We start from the raw sequence: 20,031 nt of genomic DNA on the forward strand, positions 1-20,031 counted from the left end.
CTCCATCCCTTCTCTCCCCCCCATCTGTCTCCCTCCCCCTCTCCTGTTCTTTCAAAACATTCACAATTTACTTTCACTTTCAGTTAGGCAGATAATATACGGTGCAAATTTCTTTCCTGCATCCACAGATTGCAGGAAAGAAACTTGCATGATTCCCCCATCAACAGACAGTGCTGACAGGGGAATATCCCTCCTGCCCAGCAATTATATTCTCCCGACAAACAGTGATTATCACTAGTGGCTATACAGCAACCACTAGTGATAATTATAAGAGAATCTGCTCATTAATGGTTCAAATCTCAGCCAGTTTCTGCTGAGATTTAAACTGTCTATGGCTGGTCTTAGCTCTTAGGCAGCCCATACATTGATTAGCACTGTGGAGTGTCGGCTTCCTGGCATGATCGGGTATGTGGGATTTCAAACACACCCGAGCCCATCTCTATTGGTTGTAGACAGTTGAGCTCCCTGCAGGTTGCTTAGCAGCAGTGGACCCTTCTCTGACATGCTGATCGGGATGCAATCCAGGTGATGCTCCCAGTCAAATCCTAGTCATAAATATCAGAGATTTTATTGATCAAAGCCCACACTTTACAGGCATAGAGCCCACATGGCTGCTGATCATACGGTTCATTATATTTATGTGGTTGTACTCTTGATGCTAATAAATACTGTGTTTATTAGATCTGACTGGGAGCATCACCTGGATCACATGGCGATCAGCATGTCAACAGAGAAGGTTATACAGCATTCATACTTGCCAACTGTCCCGTTTTTAACGGGACAGTCCCGGTTGTAGGGGACCCCGCGATCGATCCGCGGAGCGCTCCGGAGCCTAGGAAAGTCCCCGGCTTTGGCCTAGCTCCGGAGCGGCGGCTATCTTGCTCCACCCAGTGTGCTTGCCAAAGCCCAGAGCACAGCGTGACACGCCTCCCCGCCTCAGCGTGTTGACTTCTGTAGTCAGCGCGCGGAGGCGGGGAGCCATGTCACGCTGTGCTCTGGGCTCTGGCAAGCACACTGGATGGGGAAGATGTGCCATGCTGCTTCCCGGCTTGACTTGTGTGACACTAAGGTAGGGGAGTGCGACGGGGACATGGACATGGATGGATGGATGGACTGGCCATGGACTAAGTTATGACACTAATGTGAAATCTGTGCTACTCATATCAGTACAATTACTAAATCAATGTGAACACGCACACATATATATGAAATAAGGAGTTCAGATTAAACCACCAAAAAGTGAAATAAATAATGAAATAAAAAAAATGAATAAGTGAAATAAATAATGTATTTTTTTATTTCATTATTTATTTATTTATTGTTTCATTATTTATTTCACTTTTTCTTTTTGGTGGTTTATTCTGAACCCCTTATTTCATATATATGTGTGCGTGTTCACATTGATTTAGTAATTGTACTGATATGAGTAGCACAGATTTCACATTAGTGTCATAACTTAGTGGTTCACATATACATATATACTGCTCACCAGTTTTTCTAAACTTATTTATTTGTCTCATTTCTCCTTTAAAGATATTAGCAATTTCCTTCTAGGATTTTACCTAGGGTTTATTATACAATTACACCCTTGGTCTGATCTATATTCTCATCCCCCACCCTTCCTTATACATATAGGGATTGTAGAGACAGCGCCACCACCCCCACACCCCATTTTCTACATTTTCTGTATCTCCTCTGGGGGATACATAATAGGGGGGGCTGCAGTCTTATATTTATTATATTTTAACATCTTCATCCTAAGTGCGGGTTACCCCATATATACAGTCCATTCCTGGGCCACCCTGGGTGCCGCACATAAGAGGGTGTCAGTCCAGGGTGTGTCGGCAGGGGGCCCAGCGGTGCAGGGGAGGGGGGCTGCCTGTCTCCCCAGTCATCCAATCAGGCAGGGTTGTCCCTCCACGATCTTCAATGCCTCCCGAGTAAGCTGGAGTTGGTGGGCAGAGATGGGGGTGTGGCTGCCTCCTCTACTCCACCCAAAGGCTCGTTCATTGGCTGATCCTGGAGGAGAAGGAGGAGCGTACACAGGAGCTACAAATGTCTGTATCTGCAGCTACACAGTAAGTGAGCACATTGTCACTCACTTTATACAGCCAAGCCTTAACCTGCCCCTATGGTACATTATACAGCCCTAACTCAGTGTAGGTAGGTCAGTGTATACAGGTCAGTGTATGCAGGTCAGTGTAGTCAGTGTATGTAGGTCAGTGTAGTGTGGTCAGGTCAGTGTGGTCAGGTCAGTGTAGTCAGGTCAGTGCAGTTAGGTCAGGTCAGTGTAGTCAGGTCAGTGTAATCAGGTCAGGTCAGTGTAATCAGGTCAGTGTAGTCAGGTCAGTGTATGTAGGTCAGGTCAGGTCAGTGTAGTCAGGTCAGTGTAGTCAGGTCAGTGTATGTAGGTCAGGTCAGTGTAATCAGGTCAGGTCAGTGTAATCAAGTCAGGTCAGTGTAATCAGGTCAGGTCAGTGTAGTCAGGTCAGGTCAGTGTAGTCAGGTCAGTGTATGTAGGTCAGGTCAGTGTAGTGTGGTCAGGTCAGTGTAATCAGGTCAGGTCAGTGTGGTCAGGTCAGGTCAGTGTAGTCAGGTCAGTGTATGTAGGTCAGGTCAGTGTAGTGTGGTCAGGTCAGTGTAATCAGGTCAGGTCAGTGTAGTGTGGTCAGGTCAGTGTAATCAGGTCAGGTCAGTGTAGTCAGGTCGGTGTAGTCAGTGTATGTAGGTCAGGTCAGTGTAATCAGGTCAGTGTAGTCAGGTCAGTGTAATCAGGTCAGGTCAGTGTGGTCAGGTCAGCGTAGTCAGTTTTTTTTAGTTTACAAAATGCATGCATGCAATGACAGTTGATAAGGATTAACCGCTTGCCAACCGCCGCATGGCGATGTACGGCGACAGAATGGCACGGCTGCGCACATGGGCGTCCAGGTATGTCCCCTTTAAGATGCGGAGCCATTGGTCGCGAGCGGGGCGGCATGTTCATAGCTGTGCTGCAAAGTGTCCCTGGAATCTTTTTTCAAATGTTGGCAACTATGAGCATTACTGCTGCTAGGTGACCAGCTGGGGGCTCGGCTCTCTATAACCAATAGTGCCAGCCTTCCCCTGCATGCACCCATAATGTCACCAGCACTAGGTCCTAATAGACTTCCGCTGCTGCCAAGGAGACAGATGCCAGACCAGCACTGTAAATAGCAGGGACAGGACAGCTGGGGATCCCCACTGTGGCAGAACACCAGGGCCCGGTGGCAAGACAACCTTTACAACAATGATAGTTCTCCCACTGCTTTGGACCCTTATATTTTCTTGGTGTGCTGGTGACACATATCTCTTGTTTTCTGCCACCCTGGGGGGCCCCCAGTATAGCAGGAAGGGAGCTCACTGCAGAACATGTGAAAGGGCCCATAGTGGGATCGTAGTAAAGGGCCCCAGGATATATATATATATATATATATATATATATATATATAATTGCATTTTATAGTTGGCCCCCCTACTTTTGTCCCTGTCCCCCCATGTGCCCCCCCTAAATATGAAAGCTGGAGACGCCACTGCAGTAAGGTGCTATGTATGTTTATGTTTTTTTTTTTTTTAAGAAATTCTATTTTTTGGAATAGACTGTATATTTTTTAGATACTTTTTTGGTCTTATGTTCTTCCCACACAATCCATTGTTTTTTGATTGAGGTGTTTCAACTTAATCAATCCCTTTTTCTGTACATACACTATATTACCAAAAGTATTGGCACACCTGCCTTTACACGCACATGAACTTTAATGGCATCCCAGTCTTAGTCTGTAGGGTTCAATATTGAGTTGGCCCACGCTTTCCAGCTATAACAGCTTCAACTCTTCTGTAAAGGCAGGTGTCCCAATACTTTTGGTAAATCAGTTAATGTAGAAAGAAGAAAATAATCTTTTGCGGTATGACCATTGTAATCCTAGTGAAAGCTTCTGGCACAATACTCAGGTATAAAGTGTGGAAAGATAAAATGTGCAGCGCTACAAATAATAATCACAGTGAAAATAAAAATTAAACCAAAAAATAGGCATATACAAACTATGAAAAATACATTTTAATGAGAGAGCATCAAATATGACCACTAGTAAATAGAGGCCAACACATGCTTTTGATTGATAATTAAATCCTCCAGACCCTTCACCATTTACTCTGAACATGAGTCATACAGCCATAAGATGTATCTCCTGGACTTCTGCTTGTCCAACAAAGGCAGCGGTTCCCAGCCAGTCTAATCAATCTCATCAGTGATCAGACATGGAAGTGGAACAAAATGATCATTATAGTGAAGTCCCTTCTAAACAATTATATATTTATTTATTTAAAATTATTGCATTTACAAGTATCCAGCAAACATGAAGCATGTACAATGTACTGCAGGAAAGCTCTGATCACCAATCTTCAAATTGGCCACAAGTGTATTGATGCGATGTATGTCCTAGCTCCGCCCTATGTGTTTTGTCAAATATGACGTGGGGCTAAAACCTATATGGTGAAGCACTAGAAAGCACCATCATCTAATTTTAACCATATCAAGCTCCTCTGGGAAAAGCCAAACCATTTTGTTTTATTTTGTCTTCTTACCCACCCAGCTTTTCACTGACCCTAGTGTTTAGCACTTATAGACTTGAACATATGTACAGATCAGCTATGGGCAATTTATTTGTTAATAAGTCAGTAATTTCAACCAAGAACCAACCCAAGACCAAAGACCATAGTCTTGTTCTTCCTTAAATATATAGAGCTATGACCTATGTAAGTAAGTGGGAAAAAAATTGGCCAATGGCTAGAAAGGATAATGAAGCTAAGAGACACTGTCATTTTAAAAGCTATCCTTTACACCTAACCCCAAAAAATAGTGCTTCCAACTACTAGATCAGTGGTTAACAACCTTTCTAGTGCCGTGACCCCTTGATAAAATGTCCCAAGTTGTGGGGACCCCTAACAATAAAATTATTTTCGTAGCATGGGTTGTCAGCACCCAAGGCAAGGCAAGACAAGTAGTTTGCATCCCTAACCCACAGACATTTAGCGCTCCCTGAGTCTCTTCCACCTGTACAGTATTAAAATCCCTCTTTCTCTTTGTTCTCCTTCCTTTACCTTTTATCTCTCTCTATCCCAATTTCTTGTCCACACCCCCCATCCCTCTCTAGCCGCCTTTCTTGTTCTTTCTCTTATTCTTTCTCTCCCTTTTTCTTTGTTCATCCCCCTCTATTCCTCTCCCTTACATGCATTCTCTATTTTTATTACTTCTCTTACTCCCAATTAGGGGGGGGGGGCATGGAAAGAGTGGCAGTACTGGTGGGAAGATGGGATGAATGGCAGTGCTGGTGGGAAGATGAGATCAGTGGCAGCACTGGGGGGAGTTCTGTTCTGATCAGCCAACTTAGGTGCTCTCGATCAAGGTCATCTGCTGATCTGAGTAGTGGGGACTTTTAATGGCAACTATAATCACAGGTAGTGTTATTTACTGTGTCTCTGGCTTCACTGTGTCTCTGACTTTGTAGTGTCTCGCAGCAGTGACACCTATGCCAAAATCAGGAGATGGGGTCTCCTCCAGCCCCTCCCACTTCACATTCCATACCAGTCAGCTAACCTCTAGTCTCTGCCCCCCAGCCATGCCATGAACTTAATGGCCGTCCATTGAGTTCATGGCATGGCTGGGGGGCAGAGACTAGAGGTCAGCTGACTCCGAAAAAGCTGAGTAGGTGGCCGCGGGCTCCAGGGATAGCCCTGCTGGGTGGCTGCGTGAAGCCTGAGAGAGCGGTGCGAGCTACAGAAACAGCCAAGGATTCGGCAAATTGTCATTCGACCCCCAAGGGGGTCCCGACCCCCAGGTTGAGAACCACTGTACTAGATCATTATGTCAATAATGATTGCCTTGCAAGACTGTTCATGTTAAGGCTTATGCAGAGGGGCAAAAAAAGGAATACTGCAGACAGCTTCCATGCCAGCTCAATAGAGGAAATCAGGAACAATTGGGCTCGTTTATAAGATCACTGGTTCCTCCTGAAGAGGTTTTTCTGGCAGTGTCTGTGGAGGTCTCTACTTCTCCCGTTCACATCCATTTGTTTGGAAGAAGCTAAGCAAGAGAGGGTGGCTTGTACTATATTTAGTGGGACCATGGACAATAAACGTAGATACCCTCTAACAAGTAATTGGATAACGGTAGACACAAAATAAAGACATTTTGAGAACTGGAGGAGTCTAATGCCGCGTACACATGATTGGAAATTCCGACAACAAACCCGTGGATTTTTTTCTGATGGAATGTTGCCACAAACTTGTGTTGCATACACACGGTCACACAAATGTTGTCGGGAAATTCCGAACGTTAAGAACGCAATGACATACAACACACGTACGACGAGCCGAGATCAATGAAGTTCAATAGGCAGTTTGGCTCTTCTGCTTGAATCCGAGCATGCATGTTTTTTTGTGCGTCGGAATTTCCGACAAGAACTTTTCTTGTCGGAAAATTTGAGAACCAGCTTTCAAATTTTTGTGGTCGGAAATTCCGATAGCAAATGTCTGATGGAGCCTACACATGGTTGGAATTTCAAAACCAAAAGCTCACATCGGACATTTGTTGTCGGAATTTCAAAACGCGTGTACGCGGCATGAGAACAATAGAAAGGAATTGCTTTTTTGTTAAGAATATACAATTTTCCTGAATAGAATATATTTTTTTTAAACCAGAGTTTAGTGTCACTTTAAGCCTTCAAATCAAACCACACAGTCCACTGAAAGGACAAAAAAAAAAAATCAGTACACCTTTCCATACATTTCCCGTGTTTTGTTTCCCTAGAGCTGCTAATAAAAAAAAAACAACAAAAAAAACCTTTTGATCTGCTAGAGCAGTGGTTCTCAACCTGGGGGTCGGGACCCCCTCGGGGGTCAAATGATGATTTGCCAGGGGTTACCGAATTCTGGGCTGTTCCTGAAGCTTGCGCCGTTCTTCCAGCCTTTTTGCAACCGTCCAGCAAGGCTGTCCCTGGAGCCTGTGGCCACCCAGCTGGGCTGTTGCTGGATCCTGTGGCCACCCACTCATTTCACAGCATGGCTGGGGGACAAAGACTAGAGGTCAGCTAACTGGTGAGGAATGTGAAGTGGGTGGGGCTGGAGGAGACATAGGTGAGAGAGATAGAAGGGAAAGAAAGGAGAACAGAGAGTGGTACATCCTAAAATGTACCATAAAGGGTTTTAATATTGTAAGAGTGCAACAGACTCAGGGAGCGCTAAATATCCATGGGTTAGGGGCGGAAAATCCTTGTCTTGCCTTGGGTGCTAACAATCCACACTACGAAAATAATTTTACTGTTAGGGGTCCCCACAACTTGGGAAATTTTATCAAGGGGTCACGGCACTAGAAGGTTGAAAACCACTGTGCTAGAGGCTCATTGAAATTCTGAGCAGTGTTGTCAGCCAGTCCTGAGTCCTCCCCTGCTACTCTTCTACAGAATGCTATGGAGATTAAAATATGTATTTCCTTAACCGCTTCAGCCCCGGAAGATTTGGCTGCCCAATGACCGGGCCATTTTTTGCAATAAGGCACTGCGTCGCTGTAACTGACAATTGCGTGGTCGTGCGATATTGTCTCCAAACAAAATTGACGTCCTTGTTTTCCCACAAATAGAGCTTTCTTTTTGTGGTATTTGATCACCTCTACGGTTTTTATTTTTTGTGCTATAACAAAAAAGAGTGACAGATTTGAAAAAACACAATATCTTTTACTTTTTGCTATAGTAAATATCCTATTTTTTTTAAAAAAAGCAATATTTTTCCTCAGTTTAGGCCGTTATGTATTGTTCTACATACACTGCTCAAAAAAATTAAAAGAACAAGTTTGAACCAGAACTCCTGGGATATTAATCTGGTCAGTCAAGTAGCAGAGGGGGAGGGGTGTATAGAAAGGGGGTTGTTAATCAGTTTCAGTTGCTTTGCTGTTAATTGAAATTAACAACAGGTGCACTAGATGGGCAACAATGAGACGACCTCAAAAACAGAAATGTTTTTTTTTTCAGGTGGAGGTGTCTGACACTTTTTTTCCCTACTAATCATTTCTGACTGTTTTTCACTAGTTTTGCATTTGGCTAGGGTCAGTGTCACTACTGGTAGCACAAGGTGATACTTGGACCCAAAGGTTGCACAGGCAGTACATCTCCTCCAGGATGGCACATCAATACGTGTCATTGCCAGAAGGTTTGCCGTGTCTCCTGACACAGTCTCAAGAGCATGGAGGAGATTCCAGGAGACAGGCAGTTACTCTAGGAGAGCTGGACAGAGCCGTAGAAGGTCCTTAACCCATCAGCAGGACCAGTATCTGCTCCTTTGTGCAAGGAGGAACAGGATGAGCATGCCAGAGCCCTACAAAATTACCTACAGCAGGCCAAACAAACTTAATGTGGGTGGCCTGAGGACCTGACGTCCTCTAGTGTGCTCTGTGCTCACTGCCGGACCCTGTGGAGCTTGATTGGCATTTTCCATTGAACACCAGAATTGGCAGGTCCGCCACTGGTGCCCCATGCTTTTCACAGATGAGAGCAGGTTCACCCTTAGCATATGTGACAGACATGAAAGGGTCTGGAGAAGTCGCATAGAACTTTATGCTGCCTGTAACATCGTTCAGCATGAGCGGTTTGGTGGTGGGTCAGTGATGGTCTGGGGAGGCATATCCATGGAGAGACACACAGACCTCTACAGCCTACACAATGGCACCCTGACTGCCATTAGGTATCGGGATGAAATCCTTGCACCCATTGTCAGACCCTACGCTGGTGCAGTGGGTCCTGGGTTCATCCTGGTGCACGACAATGCCCGGCCTCATGTGGCGAGAGCATGCACCCAGTTCCTGGTGGATGAAGAAATTGATACAATAGAATGGCCCCCATGCTCACCTGACCTAAATCCAAAAGAACACCTCTGGGACATTAGGTTTTCGGTCCATCCGGTGCCGCCAGGTTGCTCCTCAGTCTGTTCAGGAGCTCAGTGATGCTCTGGTCCAGATCTAGGAGGAAATACCCCAGGACACCATGCGTTGTCTCATTAGGAGCATGTCCTGATGTTGTTAGGCATGCATACAAGCACTTGAGGGCCAAACAAACTAATGAGGACCATTTTGAGTTGTTGCAATGAAATTTCAGCAAAATGGACTAGCTTGCTGCATAATTTTTTCACTTTGATTTTCGTGGTGTCATTGAATTCAGCCCTCTGTAGGTCGATAATTGTAATTTCCATCAAATGATGCACCATCCTTTCGTTCATAACACATTACCCAGTTGATATCATTTTAGATATCCATCATGAGATTTTTGCCCATTGAGATCTAATATGTTTTCAAAGTGTTCCTTTAATTTTTTTGAGCAGTGTATTTTTGGTAAAAAAAATCGCAATAAGCGTATATTGATTGGTTTGCGCAAAAGTTATAGCGTCTATTTTTTTGGGGGGGGCGATCAAGGGGTTAACTGTGTTCCCTATTTTGTGTTCTATCTGTGGGGGGATGGGGGCTGACTATAGGAGATTACAGATTGTGTTTTCTACTTTGTAGAAAGATACGATCTGTCTTGTCTCCTCAGACAGAACAGGGATTTGTGTGTTTACACACACAAACCCCCGTGCTCCTGCTCATGCACGCGATGACGCACGGCTGCCGGCCACGTGCATCCGGCCCCCTGCCATGCAGGGGGAGCGTGCGCCCTCTTGTGGCTCTCCTGGGCGAAGCCGTATATATATATATATATGGGATTTCACCCAGGAGAGCTATTCTGCCACAGTATATCTGCATGAGCCGGTTAAAACGCATTCATAACATGTCGTTAAAAACAGATTGCATAAAAAATGTGAACCACATACATGAGGTATTACTTTATTGAGAGTGCCACAGAATATCTATATGTACAACATGCCTTTTATGGTAGACTATCTTCTAAACTTTTTTTATATGTGTGTGTGTTAACTGATAGTGCTTATATAATTTGCTTTGGAGGGTGGGGAGAGTAACAGATAAATAACATTAAGTAAGGAAAAAAAAAACATAAAAATAAATTGGATATTAGATGAGCGGGCTTGGAGGCTTTGGAGGGTGGGGATAGTAAGAGATAAAGAAATACAGAAATAAACAAGAAAACAACTAAAAAAATAAACATATCAGTAGTGATATTAGAAGAGCGTTGAAAAGATATTAGATTATTAATTATAATTTCAGAATCAAATGTTTCTTAACTTTTTTGTGAAAAGCTTGATTAAGCTCAGCATTCCTCAGGCTGTATATGATAGGATTCATCAATGGGGTCACCACAGTGTACAACAAAGACCTGTACTTGTCTAGATCAGACATCCTTTCATTGGATGGAATTATGTAGATAGCGATAAAAGTCCCATAGTATACACAAACGGTGGTAAGGTGGGAACTGCATGTTGAGAAGGTTTTTTTCCTTCCAGTGAAGGATCTAATCTTCAAAATGGTGATAAAAATGTAGATGTAAGACACAAGGATAATTGTTAAAGGAACAAATAATGTAAATAATGCGTACACAAAGTCTATCCATAACACAACGGATGTGTCTGAAGTAGATAGTTCCACCAATGGGCTGTAGTCACAGAAAAATTGGTCAAGGTTACTGCCTCCACAGAATTCAAATTGACCTATCAAAATAATTTCACTTGTTGTAAGGTAGAATGTTATTGCCCAAGAACCAAAAACAAACCGGAAGCAAAGGCTTGACTTCATGATTAAAATATAGTTTAAAGGGTTAGAAAGAGCTACATATCGATCATAAGCCATTACTGCCAGAAGGAAGCACTGAACAAACCCGCTAATTCCATAAAAGTACAACTGAGTGATACAGTCATCAAGAGATATGGATCCTTTTGACTTTAGTATAAGCTCTAACATCATTGGCACAATTGACGTGGTTAGGAGAACATCAGCAATGGCTAGATTTTTGAGAAAGAAGTACATTGGTGTTTTAAGGTTATCACTGGTTGACACCAAAAAGACAATTGAAAGGTTTCCACCCGCTATTGCTATGTAAAGTAAAAGCAGGGCAAAGAAGAGTAGAGGTTTGAAGTTTTGTAGACTTTGGAATCCAAGAAGATGGATCTCTGTAACCTTTGTCTCATTGTGTCCGCACATATTAAATATCAAGAAGCTTACCTAATAATTAAAATAGAGATACATGCAATTACACAAACTGTTTAGAAAAAGTCTCTAAGCAAAAATATATTTAAATAAAATCAACAGGTCAGTGAAAAACTGATAATGCATCATCAAAGTCATCCTTTTATGTAAAGCTCCCTCTGTCGGTTGGACTACTGTAATGCTTTGTACCTTGGCCTACCTAAAAAGATCATGCATAGACTCCAACTAATTCAGAACGCCACAGCAAGGTTACTTACGGGTGCTGGTAGGAGAGAACTTATCACCCCAATTTTGAATACCTTGCATTGGTTGCCCATCCGTAAGCGGGTTCTGTATAAGATTGGCTGTTTTATGTAGTGTTGTCCCGATACCACTTTTTTAAGACCGAGTACAAGTACTCGTCGATACCGATTACCGATACTTTTTTTTTCATGTCATGTGTCAGTATTCTTTTTTATTTTACAATTTCAATTTTTTACTATTTTTTGGTGTTTTTTTACAATGCTTTCTTGGGGGGGGGGGGGGATGGTGTCAGTGTGTTTTTTTTTTTTTAATTTGTATTATTTTTTACAATAAATTATTTTCATTATTTACTGCAATATCTTTTTCTTAGCCCTGTTGGGGGGGGGGGGGGGCTTTGGTGAGATATCAGGGGTCTTAACAGACCTCTGACATCTCCCCTTTGAGACAGAGAAAGGGACTAAGGACAGACACAGATTCCCCAGTCCCTTTCTTGGCTGCACTGAAAATAAATGGACAGGAGACAGAGGCTCCTATTTATTCATAAACTGAAGCATCGTAAACATAGGTTACAATGTTTCAGTTATATGAATGAACAGAGTCAGTGATCACTGACTCTGTTCATTCGGAAAAGGTAGGAGCTGGGTTCAGCGGCTCCTACCGCTGCTATCCATCCTGACAGAGGGGGCGGAGGAGGATATGGAGGGTGACATGGAGCACAGAGGGGGACATGGAAGGTGACACCAAGCACGGAGGGGTAAGCAGCAGCACGGAGGGGGGGCATGGAGCATGGAGGAGGACAGCAGCGGCAAGGAGGGGGGACACGGAGCATGGAGGAGGAGAGCAGAATGGAAGAGGATGGCAGTGGCACGGAGCATGGAGGGGGAGAACAGAACAAAGGAGGACAGCAGCGGCATGGAGGAGGGACACGGAGAATGAAGGGGGAGAGCAGAATGGAGGAGGACAGCAGCAGCAAGGAGGGGGGACATAGAGCATGGAGGGGGAGAGCAGAACGGAGGAGGACAGCAGCGGCAAGGAGGTGGGACATGGAGCATGGAGGGGGAGAGCAGAACGAAGGAGGACAGCAGCGGCAAGGAGGGGGGACATGGAGCATGGAGGGGGAGAGCAGAATGGAGGAGGACAGCAGCAGCATGGAGGGGGACACAAAGCACGGAGGGGAAGAGCAGCACGGATGGGGGAACTTGGAGGAGGATACAGGGACAGTCAGCGCACAGCAAAGAAAGAGAACAAATTAACTTTCAAACTTTATGAAAGAAGACAATTGGAGGAACTGAACAATATATCTCAAGGTCTTGCTACATTGATAAACAATTCTTAATTGCATTATCTTTAAGTTAAGTTTTAACTACATTAACATTTTCCAGAAAAAAATAAATTCATATTTAATTTTTAGCCTTGTAATATTATTAGGAAAAAAGCTTTGCAATAACGTTGGCCATCAGAGCTACTTACAATATAATAACGTCTTTGTCAATGATCTTTGTCTCAGTGGAAAATATCACGATGCATGGGAGGAATTGCTCAGTCTGCAGAGCTGATTTACTGTATTTCAGGTGTTCACATCTTTTTATAGTGTTGAAGATACACAGGTAAATCCTCAAGGATTTGTATACTTATTCCTTCTGTTGTATTTGTCCAATTAACACTAACAACCTAAGTGTAAAAGAAAGTTTTCAAAGAGGTCTCAGGTGTACTTAGAGACATTTTACAAACAGAAAATAATTTGTTAATTACCTTCAACTGGACTAATATTTTTCTAATATTAACAAAATTTTAGCACTAATCCAAGTAGCGTCAATAAATTAGTTAAACATTGGGGATGTACCCCAGAATGAATACTCACATGGCTAACTCAGATACCTTATTCCAATCACTGTTATGTCATGACAGATGTTTATTGGTCAAGAAAATGACCGATGCCGCATACACACAACCGTTTTTCGGGTTGTAAAAAATGACATTTTTAATGGTCTAGAAAAAACAATGTTTTTTTCAACCTGATCATTAAAATGGCCTTGCCGGGGGGCGTGGCTTGGCGCACGGCAAGAATGGTCGCACATTGAAGGAGCTCCTCAGCACGCACAGCCTCTGGCAGCTTTTCACCCGACCACCAGCTTCCAGATGCCGGGCAAAAAACTCCACACCACCCCACACTCTCGCCCACGCCGCGGCTCCGTGTCCTACTCGGCCAAGAACATAGAAGAACTCTTCAAACCAAGGGCGACGAGCCGCGGCGCCATGCCTGGGCCCAAGATGGCGCCGAGCCGCCACGAGGAGGAATACAGCGACGACTCTCAATCTGCCTCGGAGAGCTCGGCCAAAAACAGATCCGGAACAGACCGTCCCCTAACAGCCGCGGACATGTCCGTCATTGCGGAAGATATTAAAGCTGCATTTTCAGCGGCCATAACAGATCTTAAGACCAGCATGCTTGTGCTGAACGAAAAGATGGCCGCCACGGAGACGGCCGGGAAACGTAGAGACAGAGCTATCCAGAAAATCGAAAAGACAGCGATGGTCCATGCACACCACTTCATTGACATGAATCGCCACCTGGAGGACCTCGACAATAGAGGTAGGAGGTGTAATATACGGGTACGGGGGATACCAGAGTCGGTGGACTCGGCCCAAATTGTCACTACCCTGCGAAGTGTCTTTAATACCCTTCTAGAACAGCAGGAAGACACAGAGATTATCTTTGTGAGGGCTCACAGGGCTCTCAGGCCTAGAGGCCCCGATACAGCCCCGCCGAGGGATATAATATGTTGCCTTGAAAGTTTTGGGCTTAAGGAGGACATTATGCGCAAGGCCCGGAGGAATGACCACCTCGTTTTTAATGGAGCTAACATCCTGCTCTTCCAGGACCTATCCCCCATCACTTTGCGGAATAGGAGAGCTCTAAGGCCCCTGTTGGATAAACTGAGGGATAAGGACATCAGGTACACCTGGCGCTTTCCTTTCGCCCTGAACGTGACCCTCAACGGCCACCAACACACCCTCCGAGTGCCTGCGGACCTGCCTGAGTTCTGTGAGGCTCTGGGCCTCGGACCGACTGCTCTGCCTGATTGGTACTCTGAGTTTCTGCACCCCCCTCCTGATCGTAGCCCTCCTGAATCCCCGCAATCCACACCGGACAAGAGGCTCGCAAAGAAGGCTAAACATGGCCGAGGAGGAGGATCAAAAGCTGGCACTCCGAATCGCCACGCAGAGGCCCTAAGAGAATTCGGGGGTGAGTGACTTTATTTCTTAAACCCCATGAGTACTGAGTGAGCCCGTTCCCTCATCCCCTTCCTCGGTTACCAAGCCCCACTGACACTCCCCCCTGGATTGCAGGCTGTCTCACTCGAGAATCGCCGAACCTGACCCGATGCTTCCCTGCAGACGTGACCCAGCTTTTGTCACCTTGCTTGATGCCATAAGCCGACTCACAGAATGCCTACAGCTCCATAACGATAAAACTTGGTCGGCGAACTTTTTACACCCGGAGGATGACCCCCCCTTCTTTTTTCATCACCAGCTTAACTTCTGCCCTGGACGTGGCTCATTGTTCCTGCCTATGAACGTAGTTTATTACGGCCTCGTTGAGTGACACGCGGCAGTCATTGATCCGAGGATCATCTTATTAATCACCACTTGATGACTTTACACTTATTCTCTCCCTTTAGGAGTCGAAAGATCCTCTAATGGACCGTCATACTGGCAGGGTCAAGTATACTAGCATATGGGCAGTTCATTTGACATGTATTTCGATACCTCACTTTGAGGGGAGGGGGAGTGTGGAATGGGATATATAGTATATGATGGATATAGTATATATTATATATAGTATATAGCATATAGCATACAGCTTATAGCATATAGTTTGGAGCTTGCTGTCTGCTTGTACGTTCTCACTCTGAATGGGCCCTTTAATCACCTTAATCACCTTAATTACACTAGTTGCCCGCTACTTTATTTTCTGTTGTTTTTATCCTGGTCGGGTGTAAAACTTTAATTTAGCTTCCTTTTATCATACAGCCAGTAGGGCTGTGCGTGTACTCTACCCTGTTGGTTATATTATATTTTGTGTTACTGATTTTGCATTAAACAGAGGTACTGAGGGGCTGTGGCTTAGCTGCCGCCGCCTCCCTTCTACCCCACAAGGCACTCCGTGTCCTCTGAGACGCCGGGTGCACTACATTGTGTTGGTGAGGCTCTCCGTTGGGGGCATCCATTTTTGCCCCCCGGGGGAGACCCACCTCCTGTATTCCTATTGCTCCATTCTCTTCCTTGTTTTCCTTTCTCCTCTTCTGCTAATTTTCTTACCCCCTTCCTTCCTAACTGATTCCCCAACCCCGTCCCCTCCCCTACCAACCCCCCTTGACTTGGTGCTACCGCCTGCTTAATCCCTGTCATCTTACTGATTGCTACGGTCACGTTGCTGAATAACTACCTTTATTGTGTTCTCACAGGTCGAGTCCCAGGTCCCCGCCACCTCCTACGTTTGAACTCTCCGCCATGGCTTACTCCTCATTGGGTAGCACCCCCCTCGTGATCTCCCACAACATGAGGGGTCTCAACATCCCCGAACGCTGCACCTCCCTATTAAGGGAACTTAAAAAAGGTAGGCCCCACTTTGTTTTTTTGCAAGAGACCCACTTCAAGACTCATCATGTTCCCAGGCTCTCCAGTACATATTTCCCCAAGGCATTCCACGCAACAAACAATGACTCCAGGTCAAAAGGGGTGACGATCTTAGTAAGTAAGGAGGCTCTGTTTGAGGTCTTAGAACAGCTGAGTGACCCAGGAGGTAGATTCCTCTTTATAAGAGGAATGTATGGGGATACCCCACTGACTCTTGCAAACGTGTACTTCCCTAACAGGGCTCATAAGTCGTTCTGTCAGACTGTGGTCCGTGAGCTCCGTGGCTTCGCCAAGGGCTGTTTAATCCTAGGGGGTGACTTCAACGTACCACTGAATCCCCTAGCGGACACCTCCAATGGGAAGACATGTATTTCCTATAGAATACTCAAAGCCATCAAACTACTACTCCAGTCCCTACAACTAATTGATACGTGGCGCTTCCTCCACCCGGACGGTAGGGACTTTACGCATTTCTCCACCCCACACTCTAGATACGCGAGACTAGACTATATCCTTGTGTCTCAGCGAGACCTTGGGAGGGTGTCAGGGGCTCACATAGGCATCCAGTCCTTTTCGGACCACGCGCCCACAGCAATCTCCATGGACCTAGCGAACCCTACACAAAGACAGCCATCCTGGAGGCTTAACGCCTCTCTCCTGACAGACCCAGCGGCACTACCTACCCTGACTGACAACCTGACAGAGTTCTTCAGACTCAATGCGACCCCGGGTTCGGACCCACTCTCTGTGTGGGAGGCCCATAAATGCTCCATGAGGGGAATCCTGATGGGACTGGGCTCGCGCCGGAAGCGGGAAAGAGAGGCTGTAATTCAAAAGCTAACTAACCAGATTAACACATTAGAAACGTTACATAAACAATCCCTCTGATTCCGCATCACGGTTATTTGAAGCGCGACGGGAACTGCAACATTTGCTGGACTCCGCGGCCAAGCGCATGCTATTCTTTAAGAAGAAACTGTATTACGAATCGGGGAATAAAGCAGGCAGGTTTCTGGCAAGGGCCTTACGCGAGATTTCGTCGACTAACCACATCAAAGGGATCAAAGGAGCAGATGGGGGCCTCGATGTGACGACGGACGCGATCGCGGATCATTTCCACAGCTTTTATTCCAAGCTCTATGCCCTCCCCCCGCAACACAGACAACAACACATGACCGGAGACAGGACACAGATCATTCATGATTACATCACAAACAGTGGCCTTCCTGTCCTCTCAAACACTGATATGTCCCTACTCGAGGAGCCGATCACGGCCCTGGAAATCACTCAGGCCATCAAACAGCTGAAATCCGGGAAAAGCCCTGGTCCGGATGGATACTCGGCTATATACTTTAAGACTTTTTCTAATCAACTCACCGGACCACTTAGAGATGCCTTGAACTCGTTGTCCTCACATAGACAGGTCACCCCAGATTTTTTATCCGCGCACATCACGGTTATTCCAAAGTCAGGCAAGGACCCCGCAGACTGTGCGAGTTATCGCCCTATTTCCTTTGCTGAATTTGGATGTAAAATTATTTGCGAAAATCCTGGCCACAAGACTGAGACCACTACTTCCAGGGCTGATAGGAATGGAGCAGGTGGGCTTCATGCCTGGTCGAGAGGCCAAGGATAATGTCACCAAGGCACTTCTACTCATACAGGCGGCGAGGGATCGGAAAATCGAGGGCCTTCTCCTGTCCACTGATGCGGAGAAGGCCTTCGATCGGGTGGCCTGGTATTTTATGATGGCGGTGTGCGCAAGGGTGGGCCTGGGACCACACATGCTATCATGGATAGCGGCACTGTACCAGGACCCAACGGCACAACTGCGGATCAACGGCATCCTCTCAAAAAAAGTAAAGATAGAGAACGGCACGAGACAAGGATGTCCGTTATCGCCTTTGCTGTTCATCCTGTCACTCGAACCCTTTATTAGGACAGTGAAACTTAACGACGCGGTGACGGGGTTCAGGATTGGGGAGAACGAGTTTAAGGTAGCGGCGTACGCCGATGACCTCCTTTTTTTCTTTCAAATAGTTTTTATTAGTATTTGTCAAATAGAACAATACAACAGTATCAAATACATTAGGGTATACAGTGCAGAGTAACGTGTGGGTTCTCAAAGAGGTTAATATCGAGCCACATACTGCACCAGCTATACATTCATCAGGTGAATGTCAAATGAACATCAAAATACAGTTGTGTTAACATGGGGGGGGGGAGGAGGGGAATAAAGAGGGGGGGGAAGGAGGGGAAGGCAGAGAGCATCAAGAGTATACCAGTATATTCAGAGGGTAAATCAAGTGGTCTTCTGGCCATTATACCAGACTTGTCAGGGATCCCAAAGGGTTAGCACGGTGGAACAAGAGTGTTTTCTACGTGCAAGGGTGGTCTCGTATGTACAGTGGGTTTTTACCATTTTTATTACTTCCGTTAGTGAAGGGACATTTTTGGATTTCCAGTTTCGAGCGATCAGAAGTCTTGTTGCTAACAGTACGTGTACAGTCACTAGTCTCAGGGGTGATGGAATGTCCTCAATGGTCAGATTAAGGATGGCTAGCGGAGGTGTCAGGGAAATGGGTATACCAAGCATGGATTGTAGCATCGACTCCACAGAGGACCATAACAGTCTCAGGCATGGGCAGGACCAGAAGATGTGGAGAAGAGTGCCGGGGTTGTTGCATCCTCTCCAACAGTCGTGAGATGTGTCGGGGTGGAATCTAGCTATCCTGGATGGCGTAAGGTACCATCTCATCAGTAATTTTTGCGAGAGTTCCCATAAGGAGGTGCAGGAGGTGTATTTGTGATTAGATTTAATCGCTGTCTGCCATTGATGGTCAGAGAATGGGGTGAACAGATCAGATTCCCAGTCTAGGAGTGGTTTGGATTTGGTGAAGGAGTTTTTTTCCTGAAGGGTTGAGTAGATTAAGGAGGTGCCTTTGCTCTTCGCTATATCAGAGAAGAGGAAGTGCCATATGTTTAGAGGCAAGGATCTTTCCAGGGAGCTAGTTTTTCTAAGGCAATGTTGCAATCTATAGTATGTAAGGTAGTCTGAAGCAGGGGCATGGAGGGTCTCTTGGATGTGGAGAAAGGATGTGTTAGTCACTAAGGGTCGCAAGTCGTGGATGTGGGATGCGCGGTCAGATAACCATCGAGGGATAGGTAGGTCAGGAGTTAGTAGCTGAAGTGTTTCAACAGGTATGGGAATGGGTTTGGTTGCGAGAGTCGGCCATGTGGAGGAAAGGAGCGACTTCCAGACCTTGACAGAGGCCTGAATGGTAGGGGAGTATAGTGAGAGTTGTGGGTGTTTGACAGTTGTGCTGAATAGCCAACGGGACAGGTTGGAGCCTGGGATCATTTTGGACTCTATATCGCCCCAGAGTGTGGTGGGGTGTTCTACCATCCATTCACGCATTTGTGAAAGTATGGTGGCCACATAATAGTCTTTGATGTCTGCAAGACCCATGCCCCCTACAGATCTGTGTTTAATGAGTTTAGTCTGGTTACACCTGGGTTTTTTGCCTTGCCATAGGAAGTGGCCCAGTATGGACTGCAGGGATTTAAGGTAGGATTGTGGCAGTGGGATTGGGAGTGTCCGAAAGATATATAGTAGTTTGGGTAGGACCATCATTTTGAAGGCCGCAAGCCTCCCTGCCCAGGAAAACTCGTGCTTAGAAATTTTCGTAGTTTCACGGATAAGCATCTGTTTCATCTCAGTATAATTGTGGGGGAATAGGGTCGATGTGGATTTAGTCAGTGTGATGCCTAAGTATGGTATTCCCGCGTCTGCCCAAGGATACGGGTATGTGTTCCTAAGTAAGTTGCTAGCGATGGCGTCCAGGCCTATGTCTAGAATATATGACTTTTGCTCATTCACCTTATAATAAGATACGCTACCAAATCTCTGCAATAATAACTGTACCGAAGCCAGGGAGGAGAGGGGGTTAGTCAGCATTATTATCACGTCATCGGCAAACAAATTGATTTTA

General features: G+C 45.5%; 1 protein-coding gene across 1 annotated transcript; it reads right to left on the reverse strand.

Annotated features, from left to right (window-relative positions):
• Positions 1-9,938: 9,938 nt before the first annotated feature.
• Positions 9,939-11,164, reverse strand: LOC120930976 (olfactory receptor 1009-like). The gene has a single exon (XM_040342107.1). It carries the CDS (start codon positions 11,147-11,149, stop codon positions 10,208-10,210), a length of 942 nt encoding a protein of 313 aa, XP_040198041.1. The 5' UTR covers positions 11,150-11,164; the 3' UTR covers positions 9,939-10,207.
• Positions 11,165-20,031: the final 8,867 nt, after the last annotated feature.

The sequence above is a fragment of the Rana temporaria genome, chromosome 3 (assembly GCF_905171775.1).
Source record: "Rana temporaria chromosome 3, aRanTem1.1, whole genome shotgun sequence".
In the NCBI taxonomy this organism is placed as follows: Eukaryota; Metazoa; Chordata; class Amphibia; order Anura; family Ranidae; genus Rana; species Rana temporaria.

Bases quoted from the DNA above. Each gene is read 5' to 3' on its own strand.
- LOC120930976 (XM_040342107.1), bottom strand. From the start codon at position 11,149: ATGTGCGGACACAATGAGACAAAGGTTACAGAGATCCATCTTCTTGGA.